Here is a 26,772-nt window from a genome sequence, read left to right on the forward strand (position 1 = left end):
TTCTTCTTTGTCCTTATTATGTAATGTGAACATTTCCCGCTCCCGCAGTATGTAAACCTTCATTGCAAACTAATGAACCTCTCTTTCTCTTTCTCTTTTTTGTGTCTTTCAGTAAGCGTGGTTTCAGCGTTCGATCCTTTGGTACTGGGACTCATGTAAAACTGCCAGGACCAGCTCCGGACAAGCCAAATGTTTACGATTTCAAAACAACATACGATCAGATGTACAATGACCTGCTTAGGAAAGACAAGGAACTGTATCCCTGCGGAATGCCTTTTTCAAAACCCCATTGTTCCCTTTCCTGAAAGGTGTTCTTCACCTGTTTCCATAAGGAACATGCTGCTACTTGACTGGGGCAAGGTCTTGATGTTGCCAGTTCTAGGCGGGTGCGTCACACGATGGAAGGGTTATTAAACACATCCATATAATGGCTTTCCCCTCCTTTGGCTAGCGGTGCATGCCTCAGGATTGTTAGATAGGTTGACACTTGGTGCTTACTTGGGATGTGATTGCAATTCCATGCTCTAGATAACCAGGAGGCCCCCAGAATAATAGCTCCACTTGTAATGAGTCTGTAGTCATAAAATCAGAATGGGCCTATAACCAAAGCTTTGATTCAGTACAGTATGCAATTCCTGACTCTGGCATTTTCCTTCCAGCATTGTTGGTGTGGGAAATGTTCAGACAGCTGTATGCGCTGACCTGTGCTGTTTTTCCCCCCATTGTAGCTCACAAAAATATATTGCTGTTGGAAAAAATATTTTTCTTCCAGCTGTTGTGAGGTTTGCATCTAAATTCATATGAAACAGCAAGCCTATAGTGGTGGTGGTGGTAAATAATGTCAATGCCTTCACATGTCACTCTGCATCTAATGTGTAGTGGCTTCCCTACAACAGTACTTTGCAGTCCCCCTTTCTTTCCTCTCTCTCCTCGAACTCCATTCCCATCTCCCTTTTCTGTTCCCAATCCATATTTGCATGTTTTGCTGTACCCAGCCCTCCATGAATAAATTAGCATGGCCATCCAAACTCCCTGTAACAGTAGGGTAGCCGGACAAGTGCTAAAGACTTTTACTACTAGAGAAATCATACTGCCTTACAGTATAGTGAGAATTGCTTTAAAAGAGGCAGTATGTTTTCCCCTTCTCCTAGTAGTGCCAAAAAGGCTTTGTTCTTCACAGGAATAGCAACATTATGTCCTAGAACAGCTTTATTTGATGCAGATGTCCTGCAAAGTTGCTCAGGTGTAGCAATTTTTCCTATATAACAGATGGATTTAGAATATAGTACCCATTTGAGGTCCAAATCTCTAGGATGGGTGGAGGGGGCACTTCTCACAGTAATTGCAACAGTACTGTGGTGGTGCAAACGCATCTCTAGAAACACTTAGCGGTTTCTGACATCTTCATTCATTTTAATTGCTCCTGTGCTATTTTTTAACAGCACAAAGATGGTTCTTTACATTGGGCAGGCTATGGACTACCACACAATGCTAGGTAGTTCAGTCAAGGAAGCAGGTAAGAGGTAACTAGACCAGCATGTGTCTTGACTGAAGGAAAAAAGTGTTTAGTTTTCATCACCCTTTCGGAGAAGCTAAAATGCAGATATGTCCTTCTGAAAACCTTGACTTCGGTTCACACACCCTTCATCAGTTGTAGCCTCTAAACTGGGTATACTTTCAAGCACATATCCAGTCTCTGGGATCCATCATATCCTGGGTTTGCTTTTCTTCTTTTTCAACTTTATGATTTTTTGCAAAATGTAATCATATTTAAACAAACAAAACCCTCGTTCCTTTCAAGGAGTTAGTGCAAGGGGAACAAGGGTGTAGTGCTTCTGAAGACGCACTTGCCATATTACCGCACCGCACTCTTATAGTGCTGCTATTCCATTTTTACTGCTCTGGCTGCCTCCTATTGCATTCTGAGGCTTGTAGTTCATTGAGGCCTAAGAGCGCTCTGGCTGAGAATTGTAAATTCCCCTCATAGAACCAAAGAATAACAGAGTTGGAAGAGACCACAAGCAGTTAAAGTGGAATAGCAGCACTATAAGAGTGTAGTATAGTAATCTACTTGTTCTATATGAATGGCAGGAGAGATCAGTGTGACCCTGGCCTACTTCTAAAATCAGTGAAAACGCATAGACCTGAAAAACGAAGAGGCTTGAATAAGCCATAAGCTTACGCTATAGAGGTACTAGAATCTTGATACAGTGCGCCTGCGTTTTATGCGGATGTGCCATACACAAGCATTCAGCATATGCTGAAAGCCGCGCCAGAAGAGCCCTTCACGTGCCCCGGAAGAACTAGTGGGGTGCGCACATGCCGCTGCGCCACTGTGCACCATGGGGGCAAGCCCCATTACTTCCAATGGAGCTCCAGCATACGCTGATTTTCCCTTATGCAGAAGGATCCGGAATGGATCCCCGCATTAGGGGAGGGCCCGCTGTAATAGGAGTCTTCTAGCCCAGATCTTTCAAAAAGTGGAATTTAACGCTTTGTATCCTCCACCCCACTCCTTGTCCATTTGATGCCGATAACAGCCAGGATGTTGTGTCTGGAAAGGATGCCCTACTTGGGCAGTCACCAGAGATACCCTACCGTTTCCTTTTCTCTGGAGTGTAGAGGGGAAGTGGGAGGGCTTGGAAGGGCAACACTGCTTACATTCCAGATGGCCCATGCAATTTTCAACCCAGTGTCATCAAACATATAATGTTCCGTGCAACTGGTTATTAAAAATTAGAATAAAACTGCCCCGGACTGCCTTGGGGAATCCAGGGATATCCAACTGCCCAACAGACTAGTAAGAATAATGATCTTATCCTCAGTTTACCTTGTTTAGCTCTTAAAACAGCCTTTCTCATTCTGGTGCCCTCCAGATGTGTTGGATAAACAACTATGTGAAAGCCTTACTGAAGCGCATCAGATTAGGAAAGGCTGTCTTAAAATGACTCTTGGGTGCTTGTGGGGTTGGGGAAACCCATGACTCGGTTTGTTGAATGCGATTTGTTTGTGTTACTAGTGGGAAAATAATCTGAGAGTTTACTGCTCCCATTAGTGTTGTTTTTAATTTTATTCAGGTTTTCTATACCGTACACAATTGCCGGCACATACCTCTTTAGGTTTTTATGTTTGGGTGTCTCTGTTCTCTAAGGGGCTGCCTGAGGATGAACCTGGAGTCTGTAGCTCTTGAAATACAGAGCTTGCCTCTCCAGTCTGTCTCATTGAGGTATGATAAACCTTTGTCTGGCTGTTCCACTTCAGACTGCAAGTGGTTCCATGTGTATGTATGAGGTTTACTTGATGAAATATAGGAATTTAAGAGGAGCCTTCCTGGCTGATACCAAGAGTCAAGGACAACATTTTGTTCAGTTTAGTAGCTGACCAGATGTCAACAGGATACTCCCATGCAAAGAGCTTAAAGCAAACAAGTCTTTCCTACCTTTCATCCTCATCACCTGATATTCACAGGTATGCATCTTAATACTTAAGGTTTCCTTCCTTTAAGGAAGGGAGATTTATCCAGTTTCTCTTATAGACTATGTAAATTTGTTCAGTTTCTCTTTAAAACCATATGGGTCATTGGATGCTTTCACATCTGCTAACCTAAAAAACAACAACGAAATCTCAAAATATGTATTGTTGGAGAAAAATGCTTTAGTCTGTTTTAGCTTTCTGTCTTCCGCAGAAGGTGGGGCTACATGGCTTCATAGATCTAGTCATGTCTGAAGACAGAAATATTTTTCTTGCCTGCTTTCTCCACAATGTGAATATCATGTCCCGCCTTCATTGGTCCAAGTATTTATGACTGTCCTTCCCTAAACTGATGCCCTCCAGTTGTATTGGACCACTGTTTCCATAATCCTCTAACATGCTGTCTGACTACTTCTAGTGAAACATCTAGTGCATCAGCTTAGAGAAACTGCTTTAGTCTGTCCTCTTCATGTTTTAAAAACATGCTACTCACAAAGTGTTTCCTGCAGAAGGTGAGATAAAAAAATCCTTTCCTTGGCCACAAACATATCTATAGGGGGAAATGTTGGGAAAGCGTTCTATCACATGAACCTCCACCAACAGCCTAAAGTGATACATACAGTACTAGACAATTTTATCATCTTGGTGAGAACTGGCACATAAAAATCACAAAGAGAGGACTACTACCTGTTCATACCATTCATATATGGCCTGGTTGTTCTCTTCCCACTTCTCTAGCCTGATATGGCCATCATCGCAGTGGGACTGGGAATCTATTTTAAAAGGGTTGGTTGTATTTCCGTAGGATCTGCGATGCTTCTTTCTTGTTAAATTATTGTTGTACTGAGAAACTTAATTCAATTAAAAAAATCCTTTGGTCCCTTGTCCACTTTTGGAGTTGCTTATTTTTAATTCATCCTTGTTATAGAGAGGCATAACTGTTGCCACCAAGCACTCCTTTCTTATAAGGGGGGAAATGTACCAGTCGTGGTTCAGGGCAGTAAGTGGAAAAGGCACTAGATGATCCTTGAGGCGCCAACGTCATGCTTAGAATTCAGGTCTTCAATGGCTTACAGACAAGAGCAGGGATGTAGCCAAGGTGGGGGGTCCTTGGGGTCCAGATCCCCCCTTCCGTTTGATAAAATGAATGGTGTGTGCTGCCGCACCCAAGCCCCATTATAATGGTGGCACTTAGTCTGGACCCTTCCCAAAATCCTGGCTATGTCCCTGCCAAGAGTGTTCCTACACTGGCTGTAAATAACTGACCCCACTGCAGAGTTAGGTGGACTGGTTCAGATCTATGGGGTTTTAAAGAGAAAATTGGTTTTGCTTTCTAATAAAACAGCTGTTAAGAGCTATACAGGGAGGGACAAAGGATTGGCCCACTGGGGAGTTCTGCTTTAAAAATGGGAATATGGATGATGAAAGAGCTCTGTCTTTACGATGGTATGTGGCTTGGGGTACCCTGGAAGAAGTCATTCTTCCAAAGCTATAGGTCAGTGATGGTGAACCTTTTAGGAACCGAGTGCCCAAACTAAAAGGCTTTCTGGCATTGGGTGTTACCTAGTGCCAGGGTGGGACTCCCACCCTCCAGGTGTAGGAATTCTGCCCCTGGAGCAGGACTCCCAGGCTGGGATTTCTTCCCCTGACCTCCCTGGCCTTTGGATGCTTCTCCGAAAGCAGCTGTAGGCCCGGGACAGTGGAGGTCCAGACACATGCCTGTTCTTCCTCCTCCCCCCACACCTTCTCCAGAGACAGCTGAAGACCCAGGATGGCTGGGAAGGAGAAGGAACAGGTGTGTGCCTGTTCCTCTTCTTCCCTGCCACGTGCCATGAAAAATGGCTACGTATGTTATCTCTGGCATGTGTGCCTTAGGTTCACCAACACGGCTATAGATTTTGTTTGCCAAGCCCCCTAGTGTGGCTTGCTTTCAGGTAAATTAGGGCCTTTCCTAGCCTTCAGTGTCTGAAAGAGTAGTTCCTTTTTATTATATGCAAACTCTTCATGGCAGCACCTCCATGGTATGGGGGTGTAGTAGTAGCTTTCTGTTTTGTTTAGCACCAGGAGGGGTTTCCCTACTATTAGTGTATGGAAGCCAGGTACACTGCAAATATTTGTGGCTCCCCATTCCCCTCCCACCTCATCCCCTCCAGTCTATCTGGTCAGTCCAAGAAGCAGCTTTCTCAGCCAGGCAAAAGGTGCTACAGTGATGAACACCGAGGAACTCAAGGTAAAAATCTGCTTAGAATGGCAAGGGGTGTGCAAAACCCTTTTTCCTTTTTATAAAGAAGTGGAGTGAGGGATGGGAGGAGATTAACCTGTATCAGGGTTCGGGATAAATTGAAGATCATGTGTGTTGAGAAGATACATGCAGGGCTACTTTGTTACTGCCCCATTTTGGGATGCTTCTATACATGTGCCTCAGAGAAAAAAGAGTGGCCATAGTTCAGTGATAGTGCACACATTGCATGTTAGATATGCTAGGTCTCCTATCTTATAAAAGGGTCTCAGAACGCCAGACTTGAAAAGACCCCAAGAGCTACTGGCAGTCTTGAGTAGTCAGAATACTGGCCTTGGACTGGAAAGTAGTAGATGGCACAAAACAACAACAACAACAACAACATGAAGCATTTTCATATAACAAACACAAATGGGAGGACAGGATTGTACAAGGCAACTGATCTAAATCCTCTTGTTTCTTCTGATTAGACTTGACCCACTGAATCACACTGATTTATCTATGCATTGAATCACCATTCAACAGTTGATTTAGTGGAGCTACTCTAATTGGGAATAGCAAGCAGGATTCCTCCTATGTGTGTGTTCTTAGACACAATGAATAGGTTTTAGATCAGAAGTGCTGAGGCTTAGGAAGATGACCTTTCCTTGGAAGCTAAATACTGGCAGCAGTTTACTGGGCTAAGACCCAGACTTTCATACAGAAGGGAACAGCATTGATTAAAGTTAATACATCAGAGTCAGTTCTGTACTCTGTGTTCACTCAAACCTTTTTTAAATACATGATGGTTTCTTATCAAATAACCATTGTAAATAATGCTTAATTGCATAAGCATAGTATCAGCCAGTCAGTGGAGGGGACCTATTATGTATAACTAAGGGGATGTAGTATCTTTTCTAGAAGGAATGTGGGCTCAGGCCATCAGAATTTGTAAATTATGTTTGGAAAATATTGGGGTTTTTAAACAGTTAATCTTCATTTAAATATACTTGTCTGTTGTAAAAATAATGGGTTCCTTTTGAGATATTAAAGATGCCATTGTGAGTGCAAATTTAAACTTTTATGGACTTTGTTACAAGGCAAAGAATCATAGAATCTATCTTTGACACTTTATTTTTCACTTCCTTTTTAGTCATGTACCACAACTAATTATACTTTTAACATAGTTCCCAGCACTTACAACTGTCCTGCACAGTTCAGTCAGAAGCTTTCCATCAATTCGCATGTTTTCAGAGAATCTACAATTTCCATTTGATGTGTTTCATGAGCCACTTAGCTAAAAGAAGCTGATGATCATGAAACATGATGTATTTGTTTCAAAATATGGAATATAAACGGTTGCAAAATTGCAGGCATTTCCTAGGATTAAGGTGAGCTGTGGTTGGGATTTTACTAACCATCGCTTCTCGGCCGTTTGGCTAAGATCAAGTGTAGTACTAACTATCTAACTTAAAAACAAAGCCATCATATGATTAAAGTCCCATGTGCATGGATGAAAGTGCAAGGGAGTTGGCTCAAATGGACAGACAGCTCAACATGGCAAAAGTCCTTTTTCTTGTGCTCATTCTAGTATCCCTGCTGACTGGTCTGTTTTGTTACCACATCCAGTCTGTCCAAAAAAAGAAACCAAATAGAAGTTGCACTGTGTGCTGGATGCAACCCCAATGAATGGATATTCATACAGTACTTAATAACATGCCACTTAAAATATAACTTTTGAATGCTATTATTTAAACTTCCAATATCCCCCAGGTTGAGGGATTTGGGGAGTCCAAAAGTAATTTTTCCAATCTTTGCATTAACTTGCAGTCTTGATAACCATTATTCCCCTGCTGCATATGGTGACAGGAAAGAGGCTTGGGAAGTAATTTGCTTAAGTAATCAAGGAAATAGGGAAATCTATTTTACCACGTATCTCAGTGGTAAAATGTTTGCTTTGCATGGAAAAGGTCCTGGGTTCAATCCGTGGTATCGCTATGCAAGGCTGGGAAGCCCCTTCCCCATTCTAAAACCTTGGAGAGTTGTCTCTTGTAAGCATAGACCAAGTTGTGGAGCCACAGGGCCTGACACTGAATCTGGCTCTTTGGGCTTCCCTAGAGAGCCATGCCGGTTTTGTATTTGCCTTGCCTATTCCTCATGAGTGGGCAGGCTATAAATAAGATTATTATTATTATTATTATTATTATTATTATTATTATTGCCTACCACTGCAGTGTGGCCTATGATAACCTCTGAAATTGAACTGAGCCTTGTGTTGAATGAGGTTCTTCACTCTTGGTGTAGACCAGCCCACCCCAACCTGCTGGGGTCTGTTGTCTACAGCTAGCTCCCAAGCCAGTGGAAGCATGGGCAGCATCATTAGTAGGCAGCAGATTAGAGAAAGCTGGGGTAGACATTACTGACGTCGATGGGTCAGTGGTCTAAATTCAGTCTTGAGGCAGTACCCTCTGTTCTTTAGGCACACCTACACAGAGTTTCATGAGTTGGAATTCAAACCAAGAATGTAATTAGTCACTCAGTTCAGTTGCTAAACTGCATCAAGATTCTGGGTTCTGTGTTTTTCAGTTTGCCTCCTGATCTGGGTTATGTGGGGCAAAAGACAGTTACTAAATGCAGTTATAGGCCTGTTACAGACTGCCAAAATAAAGCTGCTTCAGGTCTCTTTGGAGGTATGCTATTTAAATGATGCATGGGTCCTAAGAGTCCAGAATTCGCACCAAAGCCACACTCCATTCCTAAGCACTGGAGTGCAGCTTTTGGTGCAGCTTCTGGATTCTTAGGATGTATGCATCATTTAAATAGCATACCTCCAAAGAGACCCGAAGCAGCTTTATTTTGGCAGTCTGTAACAGGCCATACTTTAAAAAAAATCCCTTGCAATATTACTGAGTTTCCCTTTAAGGAAAACACACGAGTGGTGTACAACAAAACACACATTGCACAAAAAAGAAGGAAGCTTGTTAAAAATGATTAAAGTAAGATAATGCAATATGCACACAATGGCCCCATACCAGTCTTAATTAATTAGGCAAGGGAGACAGGCGTGTCTTCCCTTCTTGAAACAAGATAACTATGAGCCTGTACAGACAGGCCAAAAATGCTGCTTCGAGTCACTTTGGAGGTATGCTGTTTAAATGATGCATGCGTCCTAAGAGGCCAAAAGCTGTGCCAAAGCCACGCTCCAGTCCTAAGGACTAGAGTTCAGCTTTGGTGCAGCTTCTGGCACCATCATTTAACAGCATACCCCAAAGTGACCCAAAGCAGCTTTATTTTGGCCTGTCTATATGGGCCCTATGTTGGTAGTAAAACAGGATTCAAAAGCAGAGACACACAAGTAGGATCTCTGCAGATAGTTGGACTAGTGTAGGGGAAAATAAGATCAAAGTTGTTTTACTGCCCTCTTTGAGGGCATGTATTGCTTAGATAGGAGTTCTTATAGGCCTTCCTCCTTTGTATTTTGTTTTTTTGGATGCTAACCTAGTTGCTGGTGATAGAAGCCTCACTTCTCATACCTATTCATGATAGAAATATAAAAATTAACGCATGCATTAGGTATGCTAAAACGTAACAAAAACGATGTGTGACCATGCCCTGTCAAGTCCCTTCCCCTTGTCTCATGAAGGGACCCTAGAGACTTGCCATCTGAAACCAAAACTTGACTGACCATGGTAGACAACGATTCTGGGAGTTTTAGTTGACCAGGAGACCAGTTTTGCAGGAGGTTGTGCTTAGTTCTGGTGGGGATTTTTTTCATCCATATTTCGATGCCAGCATAGGGCAGCATGGTGTAGTGGTTTGAGCATTAGACTACAACTCTGGAGACCACAATTTGAATCTCTGCTTGGCCATGGAACCCCACTGGGAGACCTTAAGCAAGTCACACTCTCTCAGCCTCAGTGGGAGGCAGGGGATAAAAACTGTTGGAACAAGATTACCCTGTGATAGGCTTGCCTTAGGGTCACAGTAAGTCAGAAACATCTTGAAGGCACACCACAACAATTGCATAGAGCACACTAGATAGGTCTGATAAGAGATGTCAGTGGATATTTCTGGAGGGCAAAAGTTCCCTGCCTCTTGTCTAGGGTAAAGTGTATTAAGATTCAGTGAGGGCAGAAATCTTGAAAGGCCAAGAAAGGAGCACAAAAAGGACTGGATGAGGGAGCAGTCATTTTAGAAGGATTAGAAGTGGCAAGAACTGTAATCTTCCTAAAATGTGAGATTGCATTCCTTGCATATTGTACTTGTAGGGAGACTACTGGTGGGATCCACTGTGGAGAGTAAAGTGACGGTGTGAGGCCACCGTTTAGGAGGTTTGGGTTTGGGGTAATTTGCTTCCTACCTATTCAGAACCCTAAGCTTTAAATTTTCAGGGGTGGGGGAGAATACAGCTCCCCAAATTGCCCGGCTAGGATGGCTATTGGGATGTAGGCTTGGAGAATTCTGTTCCCAAAAAGTAACATGTCCAACTCCAGGGAGAATCCAGATCTTGAAGGTCATATCTGCCTCACCCCCTACACAAGCTAAAGGTATGGAATGTAAGGAATTGGCATAATCTAATGTTTTCTTGGAGCCTTCCTCAGTCTGCTACCTTCTAGCTGTCATGAGCTGCAACTCCCATCACACCCAGCCAACATGACTGATGATGGTAGATGCTGGGAGTTGATGTCAGAAGCATCTTGTGGGCACTAGATAGAGGAAGGTTGCTTTATGGAGTAATGAGCAGGCTCCCTACCACAAGAACACTAGTTTTTAATACAGGGGAGATAGATGGAGCAGGAGAGAAAGAAAAAGAATTAGCAAGAATGAATGAGAAGTGAATGTGAATGGATGTTTTAGGCATAATTTTAAAGTGGGGACAGTAAGTGTGAGCAAATTGAAAGGGTCATAAAATGAAGCTATCTGTTCTTGGCAGCAGTCATGTGTATAGTCTGAATACTGTGTGACTCCCTGTCTTGCACCCCTTGCTTCTGAAGATGTAAGGTGCACCTACACTGTAGAAATAATGCAGTTTGGTGCCACATTAAGTGTTGTAGCTCCATCCTATGAAATCCTGGGATTTGTTGTTCTACAAAGTCTTTAGCCTTCTTTGCCAAAGAGTGCTGGTGCTGCATAAGACTACAAATCCCAGAATTCTGTAGGATGGAGCCTTGTCCGTTAAAGTTATGTCAAACTGGATTACTTCTACAGTGTATATGCATCCTAGGAGTATAGGAAACATAATTCTCTGGGCCTCTTTTGTATTGCAGAGGTGAAGAACCTCCAGAGGCTGAGCTTTGACTCCCTGATTCCATTGGCTGTCCTAAATAGCTGATGGGACCTTTAGTCCAGTGACATCTGGTGTGCCATGTAGTCCCCACATTTGCTGTATTGCAAGAATACTGTCCAGTTAAAAGTAGTGGTAGTGATGATTTAGTGGTGTCATAGGTGTCCAGCTGCGGAGACCTAGCACCTTGGGAAGGTCTGCTTGTGCCAGCCTGTGGACAACTGCATCTGAGGATCAGTGGCAATTTTTGCTGTTAGAAAGACCTGCTCCTCCCATCAAGATTTGGTCCATTGACCCTTCTAGAGCTTGACCATGCTGTTTTGGGCATTCTGAAAGCTTAGCTTTTCCAAGGTCTTGTCCTTACAGGTTGCCTGGCCCCCAGTTCCAAGTGGAAGGAGCAGTCTCTGCTGTTCTTGGCTGTCTTTCCCCCTCTTTGGATCTGAGGCTAACCTAACAACAAACATTGAGAAAGAGAGGCAGATTACATAGGGCTTCTTACAAAGGATCCCATCCCCACTTGTCAAGCAAATTTCTGATCTCTGACATTCCTTGTTATGTCTTGGTACTCTATAAACTTTTTTTACAGGTTCATTTCCCTAAGGGTTTAAGAATTTTTCACACTTAACCTTTGCTAGGTATATCAAGAGGTAAGTGGGAATGAGGCCTTTGATTTGGAGAAGCCTGTACACCTTATGTGGATGGGTGCATTTAAATGCAAGCAAATTAAACCAGCAGTTTATATTTATATGTATTATTTGGATACTTTTCCAGTAAAGGTGCATACTAATTGGTTGCAGTAGTTATAAAAATCAATAGCTTTTTAAACCAGACATATACCGATACATGACCCTTTTTATGTGTAGACCCAGTCCTCCCTGTATAAAACTCTTATATTGTGAGTTTCCAAGACCCCTTAGCATAGCTATTAATAACAGAGTGTCTTGGGAGTGACTCATTGATTGTTGTTGTTGTGCCATTGTCCTTTCCCACTTATGGCGACCCTATGGTACCTATAATGGGGCTTTCTGGGGCTGAGTATGTGTGTGTCTCACCCATGGTCACCCAGTGGGTTTCCATGGCCAAGCAGGGAATCGAACCCTGATCTCCAGAGTTGTAGCCCAAGGCTCAAACCGCTATGCCACTCTGGCTCTCATCTCATCAATAAAGGCACCATAAGTCAAAGCCAGCTTTGACAGTAATCAACAATAACAGTGCATTTACTACCAGGTGACTGGAAGAGATGCTTTCACCACGTATCTGTGGGAGCACATTTCACTACGTTTCTTCTACTACAAAGGAGCTGAAGGTCCCTTCCTGAATTGAAGATCATCAGTTCAGGTGTAAGAGTTGAGAAGACTATGTGAAATCCAGATTTCATTCCAAACAGGCCATTTTTAGAGTGGGAAAACATCTTAAAATAGCTGAAGCATTTAAAAAATGTAAGTAAATACACAAGTTTTAGAATAATTTTTTATTTTTAAAAAACCCACATTGATTATTATCTGCTCTTTGTCTGCTGTCAACTTACATCTACTTAGCAGAATGATGGTGATAGCAATGGAAGTGTAGGGATAATGAATTGGTCAGGAAAGGTTCATAGGATTTGGAATTACTTAACCAATCTTTCCTTGGAGGGTATTCCAGAAGCAGGGTTATGGGCTTTTTAGGAAAAAGCAGCTGCAATAGATTCACAATACTGTACTTTAGTTGTGTATTCCTGCATAGCAGGAGGTTGGAATAGATAGCCCTTGCGGTTCCTTCCAGCTCTATGATTCTAAGTCGTAGGATGCTTCTCAGTGGACCCAAACAGCGTATGGATGAAGAAAGCCAATATGGTCAGACTCAGACCTTGGAAAAGTTGTTGTGTGGATTAGAACTCCACTGGTAAGGGTAATACTGATTAAGTCATGTTAGGCTACAACTAAAATTACTCTGGTTCAAGTGTTGCTTAGCCCTAAAGTTAACTGTGATCTTTGACTAGCTACCATCTCTCAATCTAACCTAAGGCACAGAGCCACTCTGAGGCTAAATGGAGTGTGAGCAAGACAGGACAAGCTATGCATGTCCCAAGCTATGTTGACCTATGATTGAGGAAAGGGGAGTTCCAGTTAGATTAAAGAGAGGACGGTTGTTCAGTGATTTGAGGTTACAACTGCAACAATGCAACTTAAACATTTCTATAGACCTCTGAGATGCCCCATGCCCTTCATGTGTATCTTGTGTTGTAGAAGTGTATTATCACGTTACACTTGGGGCTGAAGGGATCATACTTGAACAACAGGAGTGTCGCAAACTGTAGCGCCGTCTCCTCAATTATAGCGAACAACGTAAACTGGTTAACTTTCCCCCACTTCCCCTTCAAAACAACATCATATGGACTTTGCTCCTCTTTTATTGTTCCTGGAAATTGATCCTCCATAAGAGAGATCTGGGATCATGTCAGCCTGCTTTTTGCTCACATTAGTTCAGTGCTGAATATGGAAGCAAAAGGAGAAAAAGGTTTGCCAAGAAGTCCCAGAATCCTCCAGTCAGTATTGATATTAACAGTTTAGCGAGGATTCTGGGAGTTGTCCTGAAAAGCTAAGAGAGGCAGGTAGATGTCCATGTACCTGAATACTTCCATTGGAGATGTAAAACAGGAGTGGGTAAAATGTGTCCCTGAATCCACATCTAGCCCACTAAGGATGTTTTTGTGGCTCTCAACACCTCCAAAATCTCCAGAGTGATTTTCTCGGCCCAGGAAAGAGGGTGAGTTTCTGTTCCTGGAAGCTTCCAGGTGTAACAGTTTGCCTTTAGAATAGGCTGAAAGCCCTTTTGAACGGTTTACAAAGAGCCCCACTTTTAGAGAGCCAGAACTGGACTTCCAGTCACTTTGGGGTTTTTTTGTTTGCTGTGTTTTTCAGTAGTCCAAATGACCCCCAGAGGATCCCGGGGTATAAAAGTGGGCCCTGGGCCTGCCATAGTCATCCACCCTGGTGTAAAGCATTTGAGTTAGGTTCTCTTAGGAAAAAGGCAACCAAGGAAAAGCAGTTGGAAAAAATATAAAAGCATGAGAAAAGGGATGCTGAAAATTGGGAAGAGAGAAGGAAAATGCATACATTTCTTTAAAAAAGAAGAGATTGTAATATACTTTTGGAAGATGCAACTATGCCTTCTGACCATGGTGCTGCCTTGTGATGGTGGTGGGATGATGTGCTTCTGTGAGGCAAGAGGCTATGCTGACGGTAGCAGTGCTTATGGTAGGGTTGGGTTACCCATGTCAGACCGACTTCTGCTGAGGAGCCGCTAAATATGCCAAACAGCTCCTGAGCAGTGACAATAGTGCTGGGTGACACTGGCAAAGGATCTCTTAGAGACAATGGCAGTGGCACCGTAGCTAACACTTGTGTACCACATAGACAAAGGCAATGGTAAACCAATCTTGAAGACTTCTACCTTGAAAACCCAATGACGAGACAATCCAAAACAAAATGAACTAGTGCCCAAAGATGAGATCCCCAAGTTGGAAGGTACTCAACAAGCTACTGGGAATGAGCAAAGGAAAGTCAGGAGGAGCTGCAGAACACAGAGGAGCATGAAATGCGAGAAGAATGAAACAAAGAAGCTAGACGTTGTAAAACAAGGATGGAACATATAAACATTGCAATGCTCTGGATGCGTGAGTTAAAGTGGACAGGAGAGGAACATTTTCAGGATGATCACTGTGTTACTCAGGAAATGAAAAGAAAAGAGATGGCAGGAATAGTGAGGAGAGATGTTACAAAAGCAGTCAAGGGATATAATGTCTGACGGAGTAATATCAATAAGAGGCCGGGGAAACCCTGTCAATATACAGAGGCAGAAAAGGAAGAAATTGAGATTCTGTGCTGGAGTCCTGGAGGAAATTGCACACCAAAATGGACACGGCAATCCTAGCAATTGGAACACAAAAGCAGGAAACAGCAGAAGCAACATTGCAGGAGAATTCGGCTTAGGATCAAGAAATGAAGCCGGAAAATGACTGAATTCTGTGAAGCCAGTTTGTTCATTCGCATCATTTAATGGCCAGTGTAGAAATCCAAATAGACTACATAATTGAAAACAAGATGGAGAAGCTCCATTCTCCATTTGCCAAAAAGGGGGGAGCCAGGAGCAGATTGTGGCACTCCTTGTGAATTGCTGATATCAAAAAATTAGAGTAACACTAAAGAAGAACACTAAACCAACCGTCATGCCAAAATAAACCAACCGTCATGCCAAGATACAAATCTTTGGAATTTAACGATAATATAAAAATAGATTTGCACTGTTAAGCCTAATTGTCCAGGAGCCAGAAGAACTTTAGACTGGAGCCAGGGACATTGTGAAGGAAGAAGGCAAAAAGGCAGTATCTCCAGCCGAAAAGAAAGGAAAATCCCACTCTATGACAGATTGAGCTCTTCAAGCTGTTACCGCCAGATGAGAAGCAGAAGTAAAAGGGGACAGAAATTGGGTCAAAACTGTGTTCAACAATTTGTGTGCAGGGGCAAAGAAAAGCACTATAACAATCAATGCAGAGGAATTAAAGAAATGGAGATGGCACCAAAATGGAAAAACATGAAACCTCTTCCACAAGATCCATGAGTGGGAATAGTGGCATCCTCACCCCGGGTGTCACCCAGTGCAGTGGGCTGCTGGGAGGGAGTTATGGCAATGGCCAAAAGGGCGCACTCGCTTTTCTTCTTCACCAGGGTAGTAGCCTCCTGAGGAGGGCTCTGCTGCTGTGGCTCAGCCTGGAGAGGCAAGCTCTTCCCTTCTCAACCTCCGCCAGCACTAGGAGGGCCTGACTGAGTGTATCCCATCTTCTGGGATGCCACCCAGTGCAGACCCCACATCCCACACCTCCCCTATTGCTGTATGGCCAATAGGGGAACACATTACATGACCAAATAGAAATAAAAAGACGAAACAATACAGGCAGGAACTATATAAAAGAGATGAAGGGAAGCCAGCTTCATTCAAGGAAGAAATATTTGAAGATACGATATGATGGCCCTGTTTAAATATTTGAAGGGATGCCATATTGAGGGTGGAGCAAGCTTGTTTTCTGCTGCTCCAGAGAATAGGACCTGGAAGAATAAATGCAAGCTACAGAGAGATTCCACCTCAACATTAGGAGGAACCTCCTGACAGTAAGGGCTGTTTGACAGTGGAACACTCCTTCCTCGGAGTGTATTGGAGTCTCCTTCCTTAGAGGTCTTTAAACAGATGCTGGATGGCTATCTGTCAATGGGGATGCCTTGACTGAGAGATCCTGCATGGTAGAATTGGGTTGGACTGGATGGCCCTTGGGGTCTCTTCCAACTCTATGATTCTGTGAACCTACACTTTCAGAAAGTGAAGTGGAAGCTGCATTCAGGATACTTAGGAGAAATCAACCACCAAGAACAGAGGGCATAGCAATAGAGGTGCTCCAAGCTACAGAGATAGGATCTACTCTAGTTCTACGAGGGGATGCTGCTGCGATCATCTCTGAATCATTCAAAACTGTCCTCTCCTTTCAAACTCTTTTTAAGGTTTGGAAACGGAAGGAAGCTAATAAGACCTCCTCCATATGTGGCTGTAAATTGGAGTTGCGGTGCTCTAGCAGTTGATTCAGGACCAGCCTTTGGGCCTCCATTCATCCATTGCTGATATAGTTTCTCTTAGAACGTGGCTACAAATTCCAAATTTGCACCTGTTTTAAAAAGATGGGGAAGAGTATCACAGTCTTCTGAACAGAGTACTCTAGGTGCTGATATTTTGGATTGTGGTAGGAAGAAATGTGGAAGTGTTGAGAATAGATTAATGAAAACTTGGAGCAGAAGTGGATGGGTTTCATGGTCTGAATTGCTTGCCATTGGAAAGGGACTCAGGAATATAATCCACTTTGGTTAACTGGTATTTTGTTAACATCACTGAATCCCCATTTCTCGTAACTAAAACTTACATCCTGAATTTATTTGATATCTGACTCTTTTGCACTTTTGTAAAGATTCAAGTTTGTTTCCAGTTTTAAGAGCTAAAACGTTTTTAAAAAGAAAAGTCCATATTCTTAGGAGATGAAATTCTGAATCCCACTTTTGTATTTGCATTGGGCAGAATGTCATAAAACAGGTTGTGCTTCATTGGGAATTTGCCTAGATGACAAAATGATCTAGTAAGGCTGATACATCTATCTTAAATAGGTTACTAGGGCTGCATCTGCACTGCAGAAATAGTCCAGTATGACACCAGTAACTGCCACAGTTTAGTGCTGTGGAATTCTGGGAGTGGTAGTTTAGTGAGATATTGAGGGGCTGTACAAACTGTTCAGGGGCAGCTCTGTGCCACACCTGGAAACGAAATGTGGCTCCTATTTGCGCCCTAGAAGGGATGCCATAAAGGCAGCGGTGTGGCCTTATGGTGCTCCTTGTGCACAGTGCCAGTTGGACACTGCGCACAACGGACATCATTATGTAGCCCTAGTCCGCTGGCCAGTACAGGCTGGCATAAAGTGCTGGTCTCTATTGGCCCTTAGCCGTCTTTGTCAGACAGCTCTGGTGTCTCAGCAAACGATAATTTTCAGAATTCCATAGCACTGAGCCATGGCAATTAATGTGGTATCAACCTGGATTATTTCTGCAGTGTGGATGCAGGCTAGTTCAGCTTTTCCCATGCTGGTGTTCCATCTTCTCTATTGCTGGATGCAATAATGGAAGTAGTTAGGATTGGAAGAGTGAAAACTGGAGAGAACTCCTGCCCTTTTAATATTTCATAGAATCATAGAATCCTAGAGTTGGAAGAAACACCAAGGGCCATCCAGTCCAACCTTATTCTGCCATGCAGGAACTCTCAATCAAAGCATATCTGACAGATGGCCTCCCAGCCTCTGTTTAAAGACCTCCAGGGAAGGCGACTCTGCTGCACTCCGAGGAAGGAGTGTGTTCCACTGTCGAACAGTCCTTACTGTCAGGAAGTTCCTCCTAACGTTTAGGTTGAATCTCTTTTCCTGTAGCTTGCATCCATTGTTCCAGGTCCTGTTCTCTGGAGCAGCAGAAAACAAGCTTGCTCCACCCTTGTATGGCATCCCTTCAAATATTTAAACATGTAAGTGCCGTGTAAATATCATATTTATGGCGAAGAGGGGATTTCAGCAGGTACTGCTTGTCATACAACCAAGTGACTAGCAACACTTGGTGAAATTCCTTCTTCTACACAGCTGTTAAAGGCACAGGAATCCCTCTTCAAGTAACCCTAGGAGTTGTAGTCCAACATACCTGGAGAGGAACCAGATTGGGGGACGCTGTTGTAAATGCATGCAGCAATTTCATGAGGAGGGTTATTGACTGTCTTGCAGAACTCAGTAGCATCTCTGAAGCTGGTGTCATCTGGTGTGTGGGGAGCAAACTGCCTTGTCCTTCGCCCCTGCCTGCCAGAGCCTCCCCACTAAGACCTTCAAGGTCTGTGACAGGCCCTGAAAGCAGCTCCCCCCCCCCCCGAAAAGGCATTCAGAGTTTGGTTGCAGCCACGCCAGACCCTGAAGACAGCCCTCCACCCAGAAAGACCTTTAGGGTCTGGTACAGCTGCTCACTAACCCCCTCAGCAGTCACCACAAATTGGGGGTGGTGGTGCTGTGGCCTCCATAGGATCTGTTTAAGATCCTGTGCAGCTGCTAACCAAGTGGGAAAGCACCCTTTCTTGCTCACCCAGTAGCCGTGCCAGTCCCTCCAGGTGTGGCACTTCACCTTTGCCTCTCTGGGGTGTCACCTGGTCTGGGCCACCCACCCACACCCCACTAATGTTGCCACTGGCAGAACTTACTGGCCTGTTACAGACTGCCAAAATAAAGCTGCTTCGGGACTCTTTGGAGGCATGCTATTTAAATGATGCATGGGTCCTAAGAGTCTGGAGGTTGCGCCAAAGCCACACTCCATTCCTAAGCACTGGAGTGTAGCTTTGGTGCAGCTTCTGGATTCTTCTGATGCATGCATCATTTAAACAGCATGCCTCCAAAGAGACCTGAAGCAGCTTTATTTTGGCACTCTGTAACAGGCCACTGTTTAATATCCTTTTTAATATATCTGTGTCATATGCCTTTGTAAGTAAAGCAGAGGTGCTTGGCACAGCAATGCTGCTTTTACCTAAGCCTCCTTTTTCTATTAACCACTTAAATGTGTTTTAAAGTGTGTGTGTAGTTTGCTAGCCTCAATGTAAGTCAAGACAGATTGAAATGTTCATGTCTTCACTGCTACTCTCGCAAAGATAGGAGTGTCTAAAAATGGCAGATTGGTTAAGTCAATAAAAGGGATGGGTGGCATCAGGGGAGTGTAGGAGGTGTGAAGTTGGATTGCCAAATTGAAAACTAGAGATGGCTGCTGTACTTTAAATAGTTGGGTAAAAGAAATTAAATACCCTAAAGGCACCAGATCCTGGCTGGTCTCGGACACTAAGGAGGGCCAGCACTGGTTAGTATTTGGATGGGAGACATGCTAGGTTCTATGGGATATATTTCAAAAGAATGAACTGGCAAAAGTACCTCTGAGTATTCTTTGCCTAAGAAAACCCATTGAAATTCATAGGTCTGACGGAGCTGAAGGCTGACACACAAGAAAAATGTTATGTTATTTGGGCACTTGACAGACATGCTGAAGTTCCATCTTCTGCACAACCATTAATGGTACAGGAGCCCTCTCAAGTTTTTATTCTTGCAACCCTAGGTTAAACAAAGGCAGCACGTCCCAGAAGAGGTTCATAGTAGCTGCCTGCAGTCACTGCAAAACTTGTCAAAGATGACGGTATGATGTAAGAAGTGCAGGAGTAGACATTTGAGGAAACTAGTGGACATTTAAGGAAACATATGGATGTGAGAGCTGGACAGTGACAAAAGCTGATAGAAAGAAAATCAACTCATTTGGGATGTAGTTCTGGGGAAGATTGCTGAGGATACCGTGGATGGCCAAGAATACAAACAAATGGGTTCAAGAGTAGATCAAGCCCAAACTGTTCCTCGGGATCAGGTTGACTAAATTGAGACCCTCATACTTTAGCAACATCATAGGGGAAAATGAATCATTAGGAAACAAAAGCAATGATGCTTGGAAAGAAATGAAGGAAACCACGTGGCAGATGGTTGGACTTGATCAGGGAAGACATGGGCCTGAGCCTGCAGGGCCTGAACAGAGAGGTTAAGGACGGGGGGTCTTGAAGATGTCTCATTGAACAGGTGCTTCGTACCTGTGCTGGGGTGGCTGAGATGGTTTCTAGAATGAACATTTTTATGACAGATCCACGAAAATAACAAGGAAGATCTGGCCACCTGCATTGTGAGTTACAAGGGGAGCAGGAGAGCTTGCTGCTGATTCAGTCTCCTAGCGGTGAGTCATCTTTGAACATCAACACATCTACAAATGCTCACTGTCTGGCATTTGTGCCACAGCAGTGCAAACATGGCACATAGAAACTATAAAGCCAATATTTTGGAAGTTAGTGGTGGGGGGACCCTTTGGCTTTCTGAGTGCTTCAGACTTCAAGTCCCCAAAGCGCCAGGCAACGTGGCCAATGTCATAGGATTGTGGGCACTATAGCTCAGAACATGCAGAGAGAGGGAATGTGGTGGTGTTAATGCTGGAAGGGTCCTCTCTCAACTGCTTGCCCTCCAGATCTAGCTCCTATCATCTCTTGTGTGGCTGTTGGCCTGAGATAATTCAATTGTCCTTCCAACATATTTATAAGGCATCAGGTTACAGGAGGCTGCATTTGAAGATGGATAGTGTTGAGGGAGCAGGGCTACTTCTCTGTACCTTTTAACCACAGCTCATTGTTAGATGGGTACCAACTACAACTGTAGTTAGGGTAATTGGGATGGGTTTGAAAGTGATTACCAATCTTGGTTAAAAACAGGAGACATTAAAAATACTATGTGGGTGGGAAACTGATGAAAGTTAGGTTACTTTCAGCTTAATTCCCTGCTTCCTTATTTTTTTAACGCTTCGCATTTAAAATAATTTTGCTTTGGGCTTAAAAAAAGCTATCAGCTAATTAAACAGGGGTGGAGTGTCTGAGCAAAAATGGTTTTAAAAGCAATTATCTGGGGATACCCCATGAGGTCCTGTGATAGTTGCTTGCCACAATGCCCCCCGCCGCCGCCGCTGCCCTATTGTTAAACAAAAGCCATCTTTTGTTTTCTGAGTTCCTTAACCCTGACAACCTCAGGTATACACAGAATGGGATTTTGCACATGTTGGACAGAAACAAGCGGATCAAGCCACGGCCGGAGAGATTCCAGAGCTGTAAAGACGTCTTTGATTTGATCTTGACATGTGAAGAAAGAGTCTACGATCAAGTAGTAGAAGGTAATGGATGATTCTGGAACAGTGAAAAAGTTGTGTGTCTGAAATTTCATAGGGCTTGGTACAACATGAGCCCTGGATGGCACAACATTCAATAAAGCGAAATCATAACCACAAAACTGGATCATCATGGGCTAAGAAGTCAGTCACTCCGATAGCCCAGGCTACCACAGAATCATAGAGTTAGAAGGGACCCAATAGCCATCAAGTCCAGCCCTCCACTAAGTGCAGGAACCCCAGCCAGAGCAGTGATTCCCAAAGTGGGCAGTGAGCTTTACTGTGACTTGTGTCAGCTTAGTGATAAAGCCAACTGTTCAGTTGCTGCTTCCAAGGTGACTGGGTGCAAAGGGAGCAATGACCAAGACTGGTTGTTTTAAATTTACAGTAGAACTAATATCAACAAATTGGCATGGGGTGGGTGGGTGGCAGGATTGTTGCCCGAGAGCGGAACGAGTGTTGGCCCCCATAAGTTTGGGAACCACTGAGCTCGAACATCCCCAGTAGGTAGCTGTGCAGCAGCTTTTTGTACACACCCAGCACCTCTCAAGGCTGCTTGGTCACTTTTTCACCCGATCACACTCAGAGCAGCAACTGAGCAGCTGACTGAGTAATGATGAAGTGGTTTACAACTGTAAGCTAATTGTCCCCAACTATCTGGGTACTCATTTTAGCGACCTCCTCAGAAGGATGCAAGCCTGAGTCAAGCTTGAGCCCTTTTGCTGGTGTTGAACTCACAACCTTATGGCTTTGAGTGAGTGGCTGCAGACCAGGCATTGAACCACTGTGCCACCAGGGCTCCTACTACATTCTGCAGTGGAGGGGTGGGGAAGAGAGAGACATGAAGATACTCCTGTTTGAACCTCAGTATATACACATCCCAGATGTGCATGCCACATATCCTACAAGAAGCTCAAAGTATACACAGTTTACTTGGAAATTAAAGTGGTCTCAAGCTGCTATAATTGTGTCCTGTGGGTACAGCCACAAAGATCCTTTCTCTTCAACATTTTTGTTAATGACTTAGATTATAGGCTAGAGAGAATCCTATTTGGAAGTTGTTCAGTTGTAGTTGTTTGTTTCCCAGTGGCAGGAGGCCCATGTCTAGCTCATGGATTTGTGTTGTCAATCCTGCCTCAGCCAGTAAAAAGCCCCAAAGCCAAGGTCTTGCCAATATCAGCATTGCTGCCAGGCCTCACTCTATGAGAATGTTTTAAAGGAGAAGAGAAAGTGAGCAAACTGAGTGACGGAACATTTGCTTTGGACCCCAGGTTCAGTCCTTGCCATCGTCCATTAGAAGGAATGAGCAGCAAGCGATGGGAGAGAGCTTTCTCTGCCTCAGAACTTGGGCTGCATCTGCACTGCAGAAATAATCCAGGTTGACACCACTTTAACTGCCATGCCTCAGTGCTATGGAATTTGGGGAACTGTATTTGAATCTTCTTTGTCAAAGAGATCTAGTGCCACAACAAGTTACAGTTCCCAAAGGTCTTCAGTGCCTTGTGAATTATCCCTCCTCCATTAAAGCTGGGAAAGTAAGAACTGGAAGATCTTTACTTTTTCTTCTCATGGAATTGTATTTTAGAAAATGGTTTTCTTTTGTTTGTTTCCTCAGCATCATTTGGCTATTGCTTTATATCATTTCAGATTTAAATTCTAGAGAACAGGAGACCTGTCAGCCTGTACATGTGATAAATGTGGACATTCAGGATAATCATGAAGAAGCAACATTGGGAGCTTTCCTTATCTGTGAACTATGCCAGTGTGTAAGTATAATCCTGCCTGCTGCATAATGTTTGGGGTGCCAGAAGGGGGCTGAGAGTAAGGGTCAACAGTCAAAATGAGCCTATTGCATTACATAATTTGTCCTTTTCCCAAACACGTACCTGTAAGATAATTTCAAGGACCATCAAGTCCAACAGTCAAAGCACCTACAGCAAATGGCCTGTTTAAAGACCTCAAAAAACGGCAACTCTACCACACTCCAAGGCAGCATATTCCACTGTTGAATAGCTCTTACTGTCAGGATGCTCTTCCTAACGTTGAGGTGGAATCTCTTTTCCTGTAGCTCGCATCCATTGATCTGGCTCCTGTTCTCTGGATGAGAAGCTGATAGGAAGAAAATGGAGTCAGTTGAAATGTGGTGCTGGAGAAAAGTACTGAGGATGCTATGGACAACCAAAAGGACGAACAAATGGGTATTAGAACATATCAAGCTGGAGCTCTCTCTGGAAGGTTGTTGTACTTTGGACACGTAGGAGGAGGCATGACATTGGGAAAGGTGGAAGGCAGTAGAAGGAGACTGTGGCAAGATGGCTAGACTCAGTCAAGAAGGTCACAGGCATGAACCTGCAGGATCTGAGCAGAGTGGTTGAGAATATGGGGTCGTTGAAACGTCTTATTCACAGGGTTGCCATGAGTCAAAGTCAACTTGAAGGCAGCAACAACAAATTGTTTTTAACCTCTTTAGCAAGACTGAGCTTGTTCTGCACTTTAGCTTTTCTGACTTTCCCCCTACACATAGAATCATAGAATCATAGAGTTGGAAGAGACCACAAGGGCCATCCAGTCCAACCCCCTGCCATGCAGGAAATCCAAATCAAAGCATCCCCGACAGATGACCATCCAGCCTGTTTGAAGACCTCCAGGGAAGGAGACTCCACTACACTCCGAATAGAAATGCTAGCTGTTTGCTTGAATTCCTCTTTGATGATTTCACAGGTGTATATATAATGCTACTCCTCCTTCTTTTCTGTTTGGTCTGTATGCAAAGGGATCTTGCAGCACCTTTGAAACCAACTGAAAGAAAAAAGCTGGTAGCATGAGCTTTCGTAGATTTGTTAGGCCCACGAACCACTGGTTCTGTATCCTTCAGCCATTCCACATGCTGAAGCTATTGAGTTCTCCTGCATGTTCCCTGAGGACTGCTAATGCTACTTTTCCTTGTTCATGTCTAAGGAATAAGGGAGAGAGCTCCAAATTGATTCTGTAGGCTCAAGTTTGCAGGATGAATCCTGGTCCTTCTACCTCTGTGTGTCACATTCCTCCAAGTGTCTTATGTCCTGAGCATGGGGATGACGTCCTTCCCAGAAGTGTGTGTTCCCCATCCAGGACAGTCATAATCTAAAATGTTAGACCAGTAGAAGCAACAGAAACAATATCATAACCGCTTTTTATCTTGGGGATCCTAGCCAGTTTCAGAAGATTGATCTTCCTTATCACAAGGGTTCATTGTCATAACGTCTGATCAGACTCTTAAGATGGGACTGAGGTTGTTTTCACAAATCGCAATGCATTCACCAATGCAATAAATGGAAGCCACGTTGCAACAAAAGGATGATGGCTTATTAGTCCCCTGTTTACTTTCATATTACCTGACAATCTGTCTAAAAGCCATAGATCTCATACTCTCTTCCACCGGGCATCTAAGGAAACATTTCCAGTTTTCTAACAACTAGTGATTTCCATTCGAACATGGCAACAGTCAAATTTTTATGTTTAACATGTCTATATCAAAGCATATTTTGGGTGTCTTAAAAAGGTTCAAGGGACACAGAATTGCTGTTCTATTACGAAACACAGCTCTTGTAGTCCACTTTGTTCATTTTTAATTGACTAGAACAGTGATGGCGAACCTATGGCACGCGTGCCAGAGGTGGCACTCAGAGCCCTCTCTGTGGGCACATGTGCCATCGTCCCAGCAGAGTTTGCCAGAGTTTGTTACTAGAAAGCCAGAGGGACATGGCACTTTGCAATAAATAAGTGGGTTTTGGGTTGCAGTTTGGGCACTCGGCCTCGAAAAGGTTCACCATTACTGGACTAGAATGTCGCAACTTAGTTTTAAATCAATACTTATAGCTGCCTGTCTTCTTCTGCTTCCAGATACAACATACGGAAGACATGGAAAACGAAATAGACGAGCTGTTACAGGAATTTGAAGAGAAGAGTGGAAGGACTTTTCTGCACACTGTCTGCTTTTATTGAAAGCAGCCCTGTCTCCTTTTCTAGGCCTTACTGCAGACCAGAGACGCATGCGTCCGTTCCGACTCGGCTGGACTTTGCTCCCCTCCTCTTGGAGAACGGACTTTACAACTCATGTCACTGTTACCCTTTCGTTTTCTTTCCCTGCTGCATATTTTTTGGAGGGGTTTATAGACATGTTTTGTTTTGGTTTTTTGGTGGGGAGGGGATATTTCTGTCCAGACGCAGAAAAACAATCTTTACACCCAAAAACGAAAGGCATTCTATACATGAGGCTGCTTTATTTAAGAGATTTTTTTTTAAATCAAGATTTTTAAAGCCCCTTTTCCCTCCCCGCTTCTGAGACCCTACTTGAATTGTATTTTTTGGGTAGGGCTTTAATTATAGAGAGAATTTCCAAGATGATATATATCATTTATATTTTCCAGTGTAAAGGGTTCATTTTGGCCTTTTTTTGCGTGGGGAGGGGTTGGTTTTGGTTTTGTTGCAAAGGGTAGGGGAGATGCTTTTCTTTTAACGAAACAAGACTGAACGGCTGGGATAGACAACGGTATGAATGGGAAAACGAATATCTGTATCATATTAGGAATGAAATGAGAAGTATCCAATAAATATAAATGGCTCGCCTTCTGTCTCATCCCTTGTGACTTGTATCAATACAGACTTAGGTTAACGTCTCCCTGATGACTTTGCTTGGCGCTTGCAGCAGGAGGAGGCCTTCAGATGTGTTGCTTTCATCAATGGGAAACCATGGCTCTGTCAGTAAACTGGGTCGCCCCCCCATGCTATTCAGAAGGGGAAACCAGCATGATATTGTGAATTCGAAGGCTTTCACGGCCGGCATCCATAGTTGTTTTGTGGGGTTTTGAGGCTCTGTGGCCACGTTCTAGAAGAGTTTATTCCTGACGTTTCACCAGCATCTGTGGCTGGCATTTTCAGAGGATGCTAGCATGGAAGAGAGTGGGGTATATATATATACCATTGGTTGAGAGGAAGCGATGTACATGTTAATCTGTGTATTGTTCTGTTGTTGAACGGCAAGGTCTACAGGGTGTCTATTGCCATTCAACAACAGAACAATACACAAATTAACACGGGAATCACTCCTCCTTACCCAGAGTCACACTGTGTGTGTGTGTGTGTGTGTATACACACATACCCCACTCTCTTCCATGCCAGCCTTCTCTGAAGATGCCAAAGCCACAGATGCTGGCGAAACGTCAGGAATAAACTCTTCAAGAACGTGGCCACAGAGCCTCAAAACCCCACAAAACCAGCATGATATTGCTGTTTAGAAAGCAATGGAGGAACAGAGGAGCCAAAGAAGGAACAGAGGAGCCAATGTGGGGCAGCGGGGAGAAGTCCGAACTAAGGAAGCAGAGGCTTGTTTTGTATGGCATTTGTGCAACTCTAGAGAAGCTCTTGGTGGTCTTCCATATCGAGAGGGATGTTCTAAAGCAAAGGGCAGCCTTTGCCCAGAGGGAAGCCATCCT

General features: G+C 43.7%; 1 protein-coding gene across 1 annotated transcript in view; it reads left to right on the forward strand.

Annotated features, from left to right (window-relative positions):
* Positions 1-25,905, forward strand: part of SSU72 (SSU72 homolog, RNA polymerase II CTD phosphatase) — a 42,095-nt gene extending 16,190 nt beyond the window's left edge. The window contains exons 2-5 of the mRNA XM_089534312.1: positions 113-256; positions 21,165-21,304; positions 22,946-23,064; positions 25,181-25,905. Coding sequence (XP_089390438.1) covers positions 113-256; positions 21,165-21,304; positions 22,946-23,064; positions 25,181-25,282 — 505 coding nt within the window. The 3' untranslated portion in view covers positions 25,283-25,905. The remainder of the gene's footprint in view (positions 1-112; positions 257-21,164; positions 21,305-22,945; positions 23,065-25,180) is intronic.
* The last annotated feature ends 867 nt before the right edge of the window (positions 25,906-26,772 follow it).

Source organism: Sceloporus occidentalis, unplaced genomic scaffold (assembly GCF_023333645.1).
Source record: "Sceloporus occidentalis isolate IW3139 unplaced genomic scaffold, rSceOcc1.0.p SCAF_8, whole genome shotgun sequence".
Classification (NCBI taxonomy): Eukaryota; Metazoa; Chordata; class Lepidosauria; order Squamata; family Phrynosomatidae; genus Sceloporus; species Sceloporus occidentalis.